This window comes from Magnolia sinica, chromosome 5 (assembly GCF_029962835.1).
Source record: "Magnolia sinica isolate HGM2019 chromosome 5, MsV1, whole genome shotgun sequence".
NCBI classification, from domain to species: Eukaryota; Viridiplantae; Streptophyta; class Magnoliopsida; order Magnoliales; family Magnoliaceae; genus Magnolia; species Magnolia sinica.
In genome coordinates, this window is record NC_080577.1 from 57,642,094 (window position 1) to 57,659,216 (window position 17,123).

Below are 17,123 nucleotides of genomic sequence, written 5' to 3' on the forward strand. Positions count from 1 at the left end.
GTTCCAGCAGAGGTAAGGCCTTTGTAAGATATCCACACTGTAGTCTGGAGTAGACATAGAAGTCCTGATATCTGTTCAATAATCGATAGATGTATCCAGTACAATCATGTATAAGGTTGTTAATTTTGTTTCGCAAGCTTTGCAAAATCCACACACGTGTACCAGTCTCTTCTAATGCATACACCGCCAGAGATGCCAACATGGCAGACATGTTAAATATCCGAGCCATCCATCAAGTAGACCTCACCATATAGATGTTACTGCCAAAAATAAAGGCTGTCCATAAGTGGGTCTGCCATGGCCCATGATACTAGAAATAAGTTAACAGTTTAGAAAACTTCGGCTGAACCTGATTCTTGTCATAGGGAATCTACATATTGGTAACTGTCTGTTGGATGGCTTGGATATTGCATGTGTTCACCATACTGGCATATGCGGTGGAATATGTATTAGCTGACATGTACACAAGTGTGTGCGTAGCAGAGCTCTTGTTTTGGAATAGGCGTGTATTCAAATGAAACAAATTATGGTTCAATTGCTAATTGTCAAATAATTTATTGTAGGGCCTAGGGTTGCAAGTTGTGGAAAACGTCGAAGATGCTAATTTTATTCTGGCTCATGGCACTGAAGCCCTTGGCCTTCCTTCTGGCGATGCACGTCATATGAAACTTGAGGATCTTGAGCAAATATTGGAAGCTTGTGCAAAAAAGAAAATCCCTATGGTGGTAGCAAATCCAGATTATGTTACTGTTGAAGCTAGAGCTTTACGTGTTATGCCAGGTAACATTGCCTTATAGGCATGGCCTTATAACTGATCCACTCGACTGAAATCATAAATTGTAATCCAGGACTTCTCTTTGGTGAGGGTCCAACTCTTCTATTTTTATTTTTATTTAATTTTTTTTGAAGAGTAAAACAAAAGGGTTGGACCAACTGGTGTGGCATATTAAATCACATTAGGCACGGCTGCTACTGGGCTGGGCCCTGCCTGAATTCAGCTCGCTTCAATCCAGCTTTGCACTGAGCCTTGAGGCCCGTGAGTTGGACCTTGGTGTTGAGTTTTTAGGCACGATAACAAATTGAGCTGGACTAGGGTTTGTGTCATGCCTAAATGCCTGGAAGTAGGCCCAGACCTTTGTGACTAATATAATATTCGCCGGCCGAGTATTTGACTCGTGGGCCCGGTATGATCCTAATTCCTTGGATCACTTGCTGATCTGGGTCTGGATTCATGTCCTTAGCTCATGAGCTGGCCTTGGACAAACTTCGGACTGGCCGGGCATGGAACAGTTGCAACCCTAGCATAACGAAACCTACCATCTGATCTTTATCATTGATATCCTTACAGGATTAAGAATTATTGATGGTGGTAAAATTCGACTTGAGCATTTGATGATTGTGATGTGTGAGGTCCTTTTTACCATAGTTGGTGTGTGGATGTAACTTGTAAAACAGGAATTTCCATGAGCTTCTGAGAGTAAATCTACAAAATCTTGCTTTGTGGGCTCTGAACTCAGCTGAGCAGACTTACAGTTCATTTGAAAAGTGTGCAAATCCCCATTGTACACTATTTAACAGCCCTGGATTGGGTTTTAGACATGGTTTTGTTTGGAAAGTGTAGAAATTCCATTCTGCTTAAGCGAGATGGAGAAAGTCTGTCAAACCAGCTCCAAATGTCAAGGATGCTCAATGTGGCAGACAGCCGAATTCATCGCAACAGCTAGGGCCGTCAATGAGCTGGTTGGTCCATCGGGCTTTTCAGTCTTGGCTCGCTTTCAGCGAGGCTTGGTTCGAATACTAGGCCTGAGGGCCAGAGCCAGGCCTAAAATTTAAGCCTGTTTATTAATTTGGCCAGGCTCGGCTACGTCTACAAGCCTGTCAGCCCGACCCAAACCCCAACCTGGCCTGGCCTGTTTAAGTTTTCAAGGGCATTTATATCAATATTATGGATGATTGGGAACAGCAAGCTAACAGCCTATGTCTTGCACAAAAAAGGGTTGCCGGGCTTGGGCTCGGGTTCAAACCAGAGCTGGACCTGCCCGAGCCCAGACTCGGACCCAGACTTTGCATAATCATCACGGGCTGGTTTTGGGCCTGCTTGTTTCGGTCTGTCATGGAGCCGGACTTGGGCAGACCTTGGCTCAGCCCAAACCCTTCATCCAGTGGCCATCACACTCAATTCAAATATAGTAACTTCCGAACATGGCCTTGGTTTTGAAGATCTGAGCACTGAGTTCTTGAAAAATGATTATAGTCCGGATCCTATTGTGACTGTACAGATTGCTTTCTCATTCTTATTTACCTTATGTACCTTATTGTGGTTTATTGTTGATCATGTTAGGGACACTAGCGGCAAAATACGAAAAACTTGGTGGCAAAGTGAAATGGATGGGGAAACCTGATAAGGTAATGCAAAATTCTTATAAAGACTTATTTTTCTTTCGGTCTCTGCTGAATATTAATTATACCCAATGCATTATTTTCCCACTGAGCCATATCCACTTTGATCTCTCTCTCTCTCTCTCTCTCTCTCTCTCTCTCTCTCTCTCTAAATTCTTAAAAAGACTTTCTTTTTTCTTTTTTTTTCCTTTCGGTCTCTGCTGAATATTAGCTTTTTCCACTTTGATCTCTCTCTCTCTCTCTCTCTCACACACACACACACACACACACACACACACACACACACACACACACACAAACCCACCCACACATGCTTCTTTCGTTGTTAAGTTTGTGATTTATATTTCTTTTTCATTTCGTGTCTGGATTTTCTTTCCCTGTGATAAGGGTAAGAGATGCAAGGGCCTATCATCTGGTCAAGTTGTAGCTGTAGTAGTTCATGTTGTCGACGTTTGTCGCACTGGCGAAGCCGAAGCCACAATCTACTTTCTATTTCTAGTCTAGTACAGTACTGCCTCATGATAATGATTTGATAATGTCGGTTTGAGATTAAAGAGAGATTTATGACACTTAACTTACTCAACATTATAGCTTTGCATTTTCCGTTCTTGATGTTGGGGCTTATTTTCTGAATTATCATATTTTTGCTTTTTGTGCCTCTACGCTTCGCAATTTCTGCTCTTGATGTTGGTTGATATACCTCACTTAAATGGATTTGAATCTTATGTATTTCTCTTTTCTCGTCCAGTATGTTGGAGTTGGACTAGGGCCTGATAAACACTACTAGTCCTATGCCTCCAACGACTAACTCCAAACCTAAAGGGAAACAGATCCAAGATTGGGTCAGAACCCTGTGCATTGTTTGAAGGGAGGACCACCTTCTTGCGGGAGACATGGTCCGATGGTCCCTATCTTCAATCTATGATTGTGCATATTTCATGATTCCAACTAACGTAGTTCGACATTGAATGTGTACAAGACGAGACAATAGGCTCTCCCATCCCCACAATGGGCTCTATCAAGTTGCAAACTAACGTAGTTCGACATTGAATGTGTACAAGACGAGACAATAGGCTCTCCCATCCCCACAATGGGCTCTATCAAGTTGCCACTAGAAAAAGGAAATCTACTAGATGGAGCAACCACCCAACCAAGAACCACTAGTGAGTGCATGATAGAAAAGGGTGTGGGCCGCGTATGACAGAATAGAGGTAGCATAAAAAAACAAAAAGGAACTCTAAGCCATGCCAACCTCCCGTGAGGTGAGAGATTAGTGAGAGGTGAGGGATAAGAGTTATTCCTATTCCCAGCTAGTCAGAGGATAACCAACCAAACCAATGAGAGGAGTTTGTTCAAGTATTGAGATAGTCTTCCTTCTAAACAATATAGGCTTGATGTCAACTATCTGTATGAAGTATACCCCCTTTATGAAGAAATAGACACCATCTTTGAAGTGAATGGAGAGAGCGGTGAATTCCAAGCAAGAGGGAAGCAGGGCAAGCATTAGTCCCACAGGCAAGGGAAAGAGTCCCAGTCTTCTCACTTAATGGATGGAGACAACTCCGCAAGCTAGTCCCTTATCTCGTAGTATTGAATTGATTGTTCGAGTGGATCGTAGGACTGTCTCGCTAAGCAAGTCGACGCTAGTCTCCCTTCTTGGTTAAAGTAGTCTCGTACCATTGGTGGTGCTCTACGGAAATCAGGGTTGTGCCGTACAACAATCATAGGCAGTTGAGCATCACCTACGGCTCGGGGCAGAATTAGCGCATCCGCAAGACGGTCGATGGTTGTCTGTAGCCCTTACATGGTCAACTGACTCACCCGGTGGAAAGATTCCATTCTTTTCAAAAGATAATGAATCCGTGGATCACCGTCCATAGGATTTTGGTCCGTACCTTCGTTGTTTGCCATCAGCCCAATGGGAGTCGGTCTAATACCAATTGACGCAGGGATGAATGTGATGAGGTCGATCACTGTCTTCCTTAGCGGGGATAACTACTTCGAATCCACGAAGCTTCTCTGGACTCTTCACAGAAACTTCTCGGATCCATGAGGAAAAATAAAAACTAGAAATAATTCTATAAAGTCGAAATAAATTTGTTGAATATTGATAGTTGAAATAAATGAGTCTACAACCCTTTAAATAGGGATACCAAGACTTGGAGTAAGTTTAGGAATTAAACTATAACTAAAACTTCCTAAAATTCGTAACTTACTATAAATAGTAGATTTTTTTTTTTTTTTTTTTAATAGCAAGTGTCCTATGTGGCTTAACCACATTATTCTTCTAATTTTTCTAAACACTCATGTTGGGCACAACTCCTAAAGCCCAACGAATGAAAAGTTATAATCAAAAATGAAAAGTTATAATCAAACATGCAATTCGACCCTCGATATGGTGGAATCTCGCAAATTCGGTGTGGGTAACCCGGCATAGCCGGGTTGGTTGGCTAAAGTAGCTCGTCCTACCCCAAAATCATACATAGTACGTCGAGTAACTCATTTTGGTTTGCGAGATATGCCTGTTTTAAGGTTCTGACAGTCTTGATGACTTCTGCCTCCGATCAGGCCTTCTCTGATCCATCTTGGACATGAAAGTGTCCGCAACCCGCTCTACATCAAAAGGGCATGAACAACCATTTGTACAACCCATCCTTCATCTTGAAGGTTGTCTTCCACTCATCTCCTAGGCGTATGTGTATCTGGCGATATCCGCCCTTGAGGTCTATCTTGGAAAAAAATGGTGGACCTGACCATCATGTCTAACATATCATCAAGCCTCGATATCGGAAACCGATATTTGATCGTGATCTTATTAATGACCCTACTGTCCACACACATCCGCCACCTACCATCTTTCTTAGGTGTTAATAGCGCTGGTACAACACACAAACTCATGCTCTCCTGTATGAAACCCTTTCGCAGGAGCTCATTTATCTACCTCTTCAACTCTGCATGCTCTGCAGGGTTCATCCTATAATGAGGAAGTTTCGGTAAAGTAGACCCCGGGACGAGATCAATGGCATGCTGGATGTCCCACATAGGTGGAAGCTCATCCGATAAATTCTCAGGGAATACATCATTGAACCGGGATCACCTCAGGGGGGTAACTCTACATGAACCTCAGGTGTAACTTCTCTAGCCATTAGGGCGAACACCATTAAATCATCCTCAGTCTCTTTTTCAAACTCTTTTGCATTTATGATATGAAGATACTTCGGATTGGATTTCCTCACTTCTTTCCTTAACTCACTCATTTTCACCTCTCTGGCCTTGTCCGTGGGGCTCTTGGGTGGCAACGGATTGATCTTGATTTTCTTGCCCTCATGCATGAATGTACACACATTCAAGTGACCAAAAATCGTGACATCTTTATTGTATAACCACAGCCTCCCTAGAATGATGTGGCCTACATCCATAGGCAAAACATCACACCACAACATGTCATTATATGAACCGATCTGGACGGGGACTAAACACTGTTGGGACATAGGCATAGAAGACATGCCAACCCAAGAAACATTGTAGGATTGAGGGTGTGGAATGGGTTTCAAACCCAAACGAGTGACTGTGCTAGCTGAGACCATGTTGATGCAACTACCACTATCCACGATGTCTATGCAATTTTTGTCACTGCTCTTAATAAACGTGTAGAAAATTGTGCTTTTGCACCAATCATCACTCTCCTTGGACCGCGCTAAGCACATCTAACTGCGGCTACTGGTGCAGCCTCTGGTTCTTCTTCTTCATAATCACTAGCACCTATCTTTGGGCGATATTCCTCAACTTCATAATCACTCATGTCATCCGCATTTTCATTTAACTCATCTATGACTAAGGTTCTCCCATGAGTCTTTGGTATGCGAAATGACCTGTACCTCCACACTCATAACATCTCAAGTGACTACCACTGCTAGGATTGGCACTAAGGCCCTTATCATCCTTAGGCTTAGGCGGTGCACTAGCCTATGCCCTAAGCTGACTTCCAACGTTAGGTTTGGTTGCCTGAAAACCAGATCTAACATTAGAGTCTCGGGACTCAAAGCGTCTCGTGACAGGAGACTTTAGGTAATACTCTAACTCCTGTACAACTTGGTATGCTTGATCCAAGTCACCCACTGCATGGGTTATAAGCTCATGCTGCAGATCCACGCAAAGACCCACCGTGAAACGCGCCAGCTTCACTAAGGGATCCTCCTGAATATCACGTTGTATCATTTACTCAAATTTTGTAATGTAATCTGCAACTGACATAGATCATTGGCGTAATGCTTGCCACTGATCTAGGACCTTTTGACGGTAAGAGAGGAATATATTTTTCCTTTAATAGCTCCATCTCTACCCAATGCGCGACTGGGACACCTCCTGATCTCTCGATCTTACGCTCCATATTTGTCCAAAACAATTTAGCTTGACCCACAAACTTCATCTTTGCAAACCGCATTTGTTGGTTCTCAGACATCTCATACCATTCGAAATAATGGTCCATGTCCACTAAACAATCAAGGAATGCCTTTGGGTCAATGTGCCCATCAAGACTAGGAGCATCTACTTTAACACTCTTTAAGGTCCTCTCATCGGCATCATAACAGTCTTGATACTCGACTACGGGCTACGGATTTCGCGCCCCTCCACGGCCTACCCCTCGGCCGTGTGCTCTACGACCTCTACCACGATTTCCTACTCGTTCCTCGACTACTCCCCCTACTTGAGACTGATCATCTCCTCCAATGTCAGAGATTTCTCTTAAGGACTCTTCTATTTAATCAATACGAGTATTTGTGTTCCTAGATTGCGCCTCAAGGGCGGCCAAACATTGGTTGGTTATGTTCATCATCTCAGTCAACTGCTCCATGTTCAAGATCGGGTATAAACGAAACCCTCTACCAGTCCGAGTGGGCATAAACTATAAGACTCAACTTAGGTTTCCTAAAGAACTATTCTAGGACACTATTTTGACACAAGACTATGGACACCGATGATATTAACCTTTAGAATGATGCAAATGTGGAAAATCCAGATCTAGACTCTAAATATGATGCAAATATGAAATTTTTATATCTAGATCTATATGTTATGCATGAAATCTTAGAAAAAATAAAAATATATACCCTAGACAACTCAATTTAAGACGACCCAGTGTAAGATCCTAGTCTCCGATACCAAAAATTGATGTAGGACGGCCTAATCTAACCCTAAATGAATTTGATATTTGAAAGTGGCAGATTCATGGGAAAAAAAATGAATTTGGTTGTTGAAAGGGGCAGATTTATGCAAGCATTGACAATAAAATTCAGCATTATACATCATAAAACAATAAGGAAATAAGGAACATTCAGCAATGATCATCAATGGCCATCCATCATAAACACATTGAATCGAATCTTAAAATTTGAATTTACTCAGATCCGGCGAAAGATAGGACTTTCGTCTTGCAATAGGTCCGTCTAACAATTCAAGTGGGTTTTCTAATCCAGGAAATATGAATTTTTTGGATTGGGAAATCTGAAAATTTTAAAAAAATTGATGGTTCTTTGATTACAGTTCAAATCTAAGGCCTTGGGTGATGGGATTTGAAGAAGATCAAAATATTTATATGTAGGGATCAAGATCTTTCAAGATTTAATGATTTGGATTGAAAAGAAAAGGGATCGGCTTCTAGATCTAGAGAATTTAGAAGAAAATGAAGAAAAGATGTTTAAAGAAGAGAATATCTTGAGAAAAGAAAGAATGAGAGAGAATGAGAATATGGGAAATCACTTCCTTGGGCCTCACGCCCTCTTCCAATAACTGGAAGTCGAAGACAGAATCGTCCAACCTTGAGGAAGCAAAAGCTCTATTTCTTTTCATAAACATAACATAACATTTTTCTCAAATTTAGGGCAAAATACCCTTATAAATTCATAAATACATTAAATGACCAGAATACCCCGATTAAAAAAGTTTCAAAAGAAAATAAAATGATATTTACACAAAAAATTGTCTGCACTGTCTCAAAACTCAAATAAATAAAATATTTATAAGATAGACTCAAATCCAAGATGCTTAATAGGCCCCAATGATAGTGCAATGAAAGTGAGCCACGACAATCTAACATTCTGATCACACCATCGTCGCAATCCAACGGTCCAATTATCTCCTTCAAGCAACTTACACATGTCACGAGCACATGTGTAAGGTCTTTAACCTCTAGAGACCCAACCCGTACCCATCATTAAACCACATTGACATGGGTAATGCACACCTACTGTGCTGATATACTTTGAATGGTCTAGTGTCTGCATCAGAGTTCCTTGTCGTCAGTTCGATTGATGAGTTTCGAGGGGAATCGTAGATGGACTCTAGAACCAGTCGGTACACTTGATTAGTGAGTTTAGCTTATAGAGGAACCACTAGATGTGATGCGTGTTTCGACATGCTTCTTCGGATTGTGCTTCTATTAAGCTCACTCCCCGTCCTTAAACAAACATGAAACTAGATTGGCAACGGGCCATTGGGTTTCAAGTACTTGGGGCTTTCAAGTTACACCTTCTCCATTAGATGGACAGGGTTTTGGATATGACAGGTGGTCGCTTGCATAGACGAATGGGACTCCCTAAATCCGAATTTGATGGGGAATCGACCAAAAGAGGTGGGTCGGATATAGGAATGCCATCTAATCCACGCAAAACTCCTATAGATTGTCGAGGTAGGTCTTCGATAGAACAGTCTCGTAAATCAGTATTCCGGATGGATGGCCAACTCCTCAAATTACTGGGTATGGCATATTCATGGACTAGCAAAGCGAACTATTTACTGAGCGCGCTAGCGCACAACGACTTTGAAGCAGCCAACAAGCAATGGCTGAAAAGATGTGCGCACATACGTTTTTCAGCTAGCCAAAAAGCCTATTATTAAAACGCGCATTAGCGCGCATACATTTTTCAACTGGATTTCTCTCGTAAAGCCAAAGGCACCCCAAGACAATGTACAACTGTTAGGAACGGGACATGATTAATAGAACCTGGCTAGATCTGAGCTGGGATAGTGGCACCCATTCCTAACTAGTTTCGAAAAGGGTCGGCAATGGAATGTTGTTATGTTGGCTTGAATGGTGCATCCAGTACCAACAAGTATCATCCCCCACATAACAGTGTTCTCTTTTAGGCCTTTCAACCAATCAATACAACCTCGTAAAGCGACTTTTGCTAAAACTCAAGCGGTTTCTTGAAAAATCGCTTTGGATATGAAACTTTAAGTATTCAGAGATGCCCTCGTTATTCCCAATAAGATGACTCAATAACAGATCGCTTCTTCCAAATCATGCCCTGTTCATTCTGCTCACAACAATCCGATTAGTTCTCCGGGTGAAAAAAATATTAGACATTCCATCTTTTGAAACCAATACTACATTCCATCTTTTGAAACCAATACTTTGGATGTTATTTGACGTACAAGAATCTCTATATGCCTATTATGGATCTGCACCCCCTGGGATCGATAAACCTTTTGGATCTTATTAACCAAAGAGATACGACTTTGTGCTATGGTTAGCTCAGGCGCCAATCAAGAATCCCAAGGAATTCCAAGAATTCTTGTTATATGTTCATTCCAACCTTCAATCCTCTTTCCTAGGTCCATCGATATTGAATCAATCGAACACACTTATAAAGCTTGTTCCACTTTTGGAAGACCTTGTGATATATCACCCGATCTCAATTTTTCATATATTAATGTAACTAATTTATCTCCATTGTAAAGGATTTCTCCATAATGGCCATGAATAGTTGCTCTTGGAGTGGCCAAATAAGGCTTAACTGATCTTATTACTAAGGAGTCAACATGAACAATTAGAACTTGACTAGATTTGATGTGTGGTCTATATTTGGATATACATACATTTTCACAAATAAACTGTCCAAGGTTAATTATTATGGATGTCTCCTCACAATAATCGTGACAAAGAAAGCACCAATGAAAATCGAATGGATTCAAAATGATGTTACTGCAGGATTATGAATTCTCCCATTTTCATCCTTTAAATAATAATGAAGTACTTGGAAAGTCAAGTAGCCTATATTTATTTAACAAGATCTGATTATGCGTAAATGGTAAGATGAATCCAAATTTGCAATTTTAGGTATAGTCCCTAAGGGACCCAACGAATTCCTCATGGGAATCATGGGATCCTCTTTTTATTGATTCTTTTATCACATTGTGAGATTTCGAACCAGGACCAATTGGAAAATTTTGACATTCCTTATTTCTATTAAAAAAATGTATGAATAGTTCCTTGATGTTGGGTAAGTGATTGAAGCCTTGCCTCAGAATAAAAAGTCTTGATATTGGTGCGATCTGATCCATTATCGGGGATCAATCCTGAACCTGCCGTATCATTCCTTTTTTTGGTATATGAAATAGCGGACTTCGCTAAGAGTGCCAGTCTTGCCCAGAGTCCTCCCAAAGAAAACAAAAGGTGACACTGAAAGAAAACTTAGGAAAGAAGGAAATTTCGGGATAGCATGGTTCCAAAAAAAGCAAGGGAAGAAAGTGGAGATCAAGAAGTGGGTTAGGGACACCCGAGAGGATTTTCTTGAGGTATTAACACACAATTTGCTGAGTTGTAGTTGATATTCACATGTGAGTTCTTTTTTGTCTGCTCATAAGGATACTCACTTTGCTTCATTCTCCTTTTGATGCATCCCCACAAAGTAGCAATAATACGCCCTTCCCTCAAGTTTGCTTTATTTGGAAATAATCTCAATTTCTTTAAAGTGTCCCTTCTTGAGGAGGGGTTTGAAATTGGCTTGGAGGAGCAGTGGCCTCCGTAGCAAACTGTGAACCTACGAAATGTGCTTGACTTGGTCCAAAGTTTTGACATGTTCCCATGGAAGGCATTTGAGCCTTTTCTTGAGTATTTTCTTGAGCTATTAACCAGTGTTCGAGTTGTCGGTATCGCTACAAGTTTCACTGGCCGGCGATAAAGATATAATATCGTTATCGCCGATAACTGGAAATGCAAGGAAAGAGAGGAAAATATGGAGAAAATGGTGGAATTTTTCAATGAAACTTCAGGACATACCTAAATACACATATTTACATATTCAGGAATGAAAAAATTGCAAAAAGAATGCATTGAATAATAAGTTTCCATTTAATGGGGGCCAAAAGGCATGCGTTGTCGTAAGAAATCACTCAAATAGTAACCAAAATGAGTTTATATAATATAAGTATAGCTAAAATATAATAATTAAAACAGGTAAAAGTAAATGAATTTAAAAAGTTTCTGGATAGCTTTGAGACAATGCTGTTTTTCACTTCCCTCGTCTGGATGGCTTGGATCGTACAATTGTTGTTGTTAAACAACCAACATCAAATGGGCCACTGCCAAGAAAAATGGGGAAAAAAAAAAAAAACTAATCCAAAACTTTTGTGGCCCCATGAATGTTTCAATGGTGGAGGTTTAATTTACATTATTTCCGGTTATGTGACCCACTTGAGTTTTGGATGTCTCATTTTTTGGCCCATGTCCTAACATGGTCTAGAAAATAGATGAGCGGAGTGGGTTTCTCACAAATATCACGGTGGGTCCACTTACCATTCATGGCAAGCCCTTCTTTGAAGGCTATGTAGGAGTGGATTGCAGACTGAGCAACTCTTAACATACTAAGTAAACTCCATGGGGTCCACCGTGATTTATGTATTTTATCCACTCCGTCCATCCATTTTACCAAACAATTTTAGGGCTTTATTCCAAAAATGAAGCATATCCAAAGCTCAAGTGGACCACATCATAGGAAACAGTGTGAATCAAACGTCTATCATTAAAACATTCTTGATGGTCATTGAAGTTTTAAATGAAGCTGATATTTGTATTTTCCATTCATCCGTGTCTTTGTGATCTTATGAATAGGTTGGATAACAAATAAACATCATTGTGGGCCCAAAAAAGGTTTGAACGTTGGAAATCATCATTCTCACGATTTCCAAAGGCATGGTCCAATCGAGCTTTGGATATGCTTCAATTTTCGGCTCAACCCCTAAAATGAGCCTGAAAAATGGATGGATGACGTGGATAAAGCACATACATTCACGATGGGCCCAACATAGTTTACCCAGTACATTAAAACTGTACGAGTAACCCAATACCGGTGGGATTTCTTCACGGTCCATAATTGGGTGGGACCCTGGCCATGGGGCTACATCAATAATATAAGATGTATATCTACACCGTCCATTCATTCTGGCAGATTATTTTAGGGTATGGCCCACAAAATCAGTCAGATCCAATTCTAAGGTGGACCACACCATAGAAAACAGTGGTCATTGAATGGTCACCATTAAAAACATCTTAGGGCCCAAAAATTTTGATCATCAGCCTGATATTTGTGTTTTCCCTTCATTTAGGTCTATGTGAACCTAATGAAGTGGTTGGGTGGCAAATAAAAAGTACAATGGGCCTTAAAAAATTTTTAATATCAAGCATTTAATCACATTGTTTCCCGTGGTGTGGTCCACATTTCCCGTGGTGTGGTCCACCTGAAATGTGGATCTAACTCATTTTTTAGCTCATTCCATAAAATGAGTGTCCAAAATAGATGGACGGAGCAGATAAAATACGTTACATCATAGTGGGGCCCACAATACCGTAAGTAGTTGCGACTCACGACTGCAAGATGAGCATCATCGGCGTCCAAAAAAAAGGGACGCATATTAGATACTGGCAGGTTGAGTAGCGAGTGGGCTACTGAAGTGACGTCACTAAGTTCTGTGTTCCCCACTATGATGTATGTGTTGTATCCACATCGCCCATCCATTTTGAGATATCATTTTAGGGCATGAACCAAAGAATGAGGCAGATAAAAAGTTGTAGTGGACCCCACCACTAAAAACAGTAGGGAAAGTGATTCCCACCGTTGAAACTATCCTAAGGCCCACCATAATGTTTATTTGAAATCCAACTTGTTCAAAAGTTCCAAAAAACATGAAATAAGGGAAAACACAAATATCAGTTGATCTAAAACTTTTGTGGCCTTCAAAAGTTTTTAATGGTGGGCATCACTGTCCCCACTGTTTTCTGTGCTGGGGTCCACTGGAGCTTTGGATTTAACTCATTCTTTGGATATTGTCCTAAAATGATATCTACAAATGGATGGAAGGTGTGGATACAAAACATACATCATGGTGGGGCTCACGGAACTTGGTGACGTCACTTCAGTAGCGAGTCTAGCTACTCAACCTATTAGTAGCTAATCCGCGCCTGAAAAAAAGGGGTCCGATGCCATTTTCGAAAGGGGAATAGGGTTTCCCGTTTCTATTTGGAACCCAAATCCCAATCTAAGGGTTTCCATTTCGAACCCAAATCTCCAAATCGAACCAAAATTCCCAAGAGATCGCAAATTATTTGCCGGAATTCTCGTTGATTTTGAAAATTTTCATCCATTCAAAGAAAAAAAGAAGGAAAAGGGGAGGTTTTTTCATACCTGCGAAAGACCAAAACACAACTGTTGTCGATCAATTGATTGGTCCACCGAATTCTTCTTCCGATCAGGCGTACCTCTTCTACAAGTACCGAAATCACCTTCTTACAATTTTTTTAATATTTTTTATTTTATTTTTTCACATTTACGATGCTCTCCCCAAAATTTCTGATACTGCCTTTTTATCGGCGAAATGGAGTTTAGGTAGCTACAACGAATTTGTCGCCCGACAACTCTGATTATCGCGAAAACTCTAAAAAATCGTCGATAATTCGCCGAAAACTGGTAGAGAAACGAAAAATGGGGTTTTCGGTGTCACAACGCTGGCGACACCGATATTATCGACTTTTCGCCGATAACTTAAACACTGGTATTAACACACAATTTGCTGAGTTGTAGTTGATATTCACATGTGAGTTCTTTTTTGTCTGCTCATAAGGATACTCACTTTGTTTCATTCTCCTTTTGATGCATCCCCACAAAGTAGCAATAATACGCTCTTCCCTCAAGTTTGCTTTATTTGGAAATAATCTCAATTTCTTTGAAGGGTCCCTTCATGAGGAGGGGTTTGAAATTGGCTTGGAGGAGCAGTGGCCTCCATAGCAAACTATGAACCTACGAAATGTGCTTGACTTGGTCCAAAGTTTTGACATGTTCCCATGGAAGGCATTTGAGCCTTTCCAGTACGACCTTTCTGGCCCAGGACTTGTAGCTAATTGGGGGGAGGCTTTAGAAGCAGGGAATCGATGTGGATGGGCTCTGTTGCCCTAGCTTGTTGATCTTGCTCCTTCAGTAGTAGGGGAGATGTAGTTGATCCCACAGCTGCAGGAGGTCGGGCCATTGTGGGGCCTTACGCTCTATAGGGATTGGGGGCTCGGTGGCATGGTACTTCCACTGGTGGATGAAGCCCCTGTATAGTAAGGCCTGCAATAGGTTGAGCGCCTTGGACTTGAATTGTTGCATAAGGTGACACTTGTTTCCACGCAAGCATACCAGTCTCGTACTTGTTTCTCCCTCCCTCCCTCTGGTAAAATGAATGCATATGAAGATCAAACTCTCTCTGTACATGCGCGTGTATTATTATCTTCGATAATTTTTTTTCTTCTAAAAATGAAAAGAAGAAGTCGTCTTTCTTTTAATTCGGTTTGCAAAATATTGATTCTGCATTTTACTTGTGATGAATATGCGAAAGCAGAATGATCATCACACAACAGCTCCTTCTGTCCTTTCTTTTTTCTTTTTGTTTTACTCTGATCATGGGTATTTGTTTCAACTGTTTTTACTGATAATTTATTTGTTTTCATATCTGCTAGGTGATCTATGAATCGGCAATGGCCATGGCCGGAGTAGATGCTTGTGATTGCATTGCCGTGGGTGATTCTCTCCATCATGATATAAAGGGTGCAAATACAGCAGGAATCCAATCGGCATTTATCACTTGTGGGATTCATGCTACTGACGTTGGACTTGGTAGTTTTGGAGAAGTTGCGGATTCAAGTGCCGTTGAAACTCTCATCCACAAATACAAAGCTCACCCATCATATGTTTTGCCTGCATTTACATGGTAGCAGCATCCTTCAATCTCGGTACGGATTCTAACTTCCAGCCCCATACTTCCAATTCCATTTACCTTGCTGGAGATATAGGTTCAATAGAGTTCACCTTTACATTCAACACTTGCCAACCTGGCATCAGTGGGGGGACTTCCAAGACATGCATAAGCCATATAGAAAAGCTGCACAATTATCCTTCTTGCCTGTGTATCATCTTGCAGAAGCCAATAAGGGTTTTAATCAGTGAAATGTAGGATCGTTTACCCGATACCAACCGTTGGTCTTTCGGGCCCCAATGTGGATGAATCATGACCCAAAATCTCCAGATTGGACATAGCGTCCTTTCCATATGTGGCCTACAAGTAGGCCATTTAAGAAGAGAAATACATCAACATTCCAAATTCAACTGACAAAGACCTAAGATTTGTCTGGGAGAATTTTGGAGTATGGCATCCATGGTGGGTGGGCCATGCCCCAAAATCTCATTGATAGGACAACTCTTAACCTTTTAAATATGCTGCCTGCAAATAGACTGCTTAAGAAGAGAAATAAAGCTCCCCTAAGATTGGTGGATGGGATCTTTCCATCTTGGGGGTATTTGGTGCAAGGTCCATTTACCGTGGGGCTAATCTGATCAATGGTTGGGACCACTGAAAACATGGGCCAAAGTTTACAAACTGAAAATACAAGTGGACAATGCACATTCATGGGTTGAGGATTTAGTAATTTTTCCAATGTTTCTTTCCTTAACCATTGCTAGCTGTTGGATGAGTGGGATCCTTCTCAGCTCCCCTAAAAAGGCAAAGGTGTTGGTGTCATGAAACTGGTGAAAGCATTGAATCGTTGGTGATGCTAATGCATTTTCTTGACCACATTTCAGTTGTTCACTCCTTAAGAGCCCAACAAAGGTTCATCTTCAGGGGTTGTTTGGGTTAGGGCTATGTTGTGATAGGCTATCCATGGATGCATTTTTTTTTGGACTAGTTCGTGGACAAATTATTGTGACTTGCTCTGCTCCTTGTTAATCAAGCACACTGGCCATTGAATAAGGAGGAATGATGCACATGTTGGGAGCTGGCATATTGATAAATGTGCATGTGTAAATTTGATGTGGATGTTGACACTTGTGCCATATTTTCGGGTGTTTGAAGATTGTTGGTGACACCTGTACATGGGGGGGCGGGGGTGTGGGGGGTGGGGCGCTTGAGCTTGAACTTGAGCTTGGATGGTCTCATATATATGATATATTAAAACATACTTTGCATGTGTACCAATAAGAGTATTCCTCTTCTGTACTGAAAACCTAATGCATCATAGACAAAGGAGTTCTACCTCATTAGTAGATAATCAATTCATACTATTATGTTTATATATCTTTTAACTACTTGTCTAATAGTACATAGGTTTCTGTGCACAAAGTGAGTGGTTGACAAACTATGTACTTCTGTCCGACTGTTTGTCAATGTCATAAGTTTGCCCAAATCCGTACAACTCTTTACAAAATCATTGTAAGGAGAAATTATAGGATCCCAAAGAGACTCAACAAGCATTTTATCGTTGGGTCTATTGTTTAATTATCCAAACTGTTGGCTAGATGGCCCCCATGATAGATGTTTGGTGCCTCAAAATTCTCTTAATAACTTAAGATTCTAACCATTCCATCATTGCCTACAATGGATGGCTAAGAAAGAAAAAGAGGTCAGGAATGGTC

General features: G+C 41.0%; 1 protein-coding gene across 1 annotated transcript in view; it reads left to right on the forward strand.

Moving 5' to 3' along the window:
* Positions 1–16,592, forward strand: part of LOC131246063 (uncharacterized) — a 109,897-nt gene extending 93,305 nt beyond the window's left edge. The window contains exons 6-9 of the mRNA XM_058245922.1: positions 564–780; positions 2,342–2,406; positions 15,173–15,445; positions 16,293–16,592. Of these exons, the coding sequence (XP_058101905.1) occupies positions 564–780; positions 2,342–2,406; positions 15,173–15,427 (537 nt within the window). The 3' untranslated portion in view covers positions 15,428–15,445; positions 16,293–16,592. The remainder of the gene's footprint in view (positions 1–563; positions 781–2,341; positions 2,407–15,172; positions 15,446–16,292) is intronic.
* Positions 16,593–17,123: the final 531 nt, after the last annotated feature.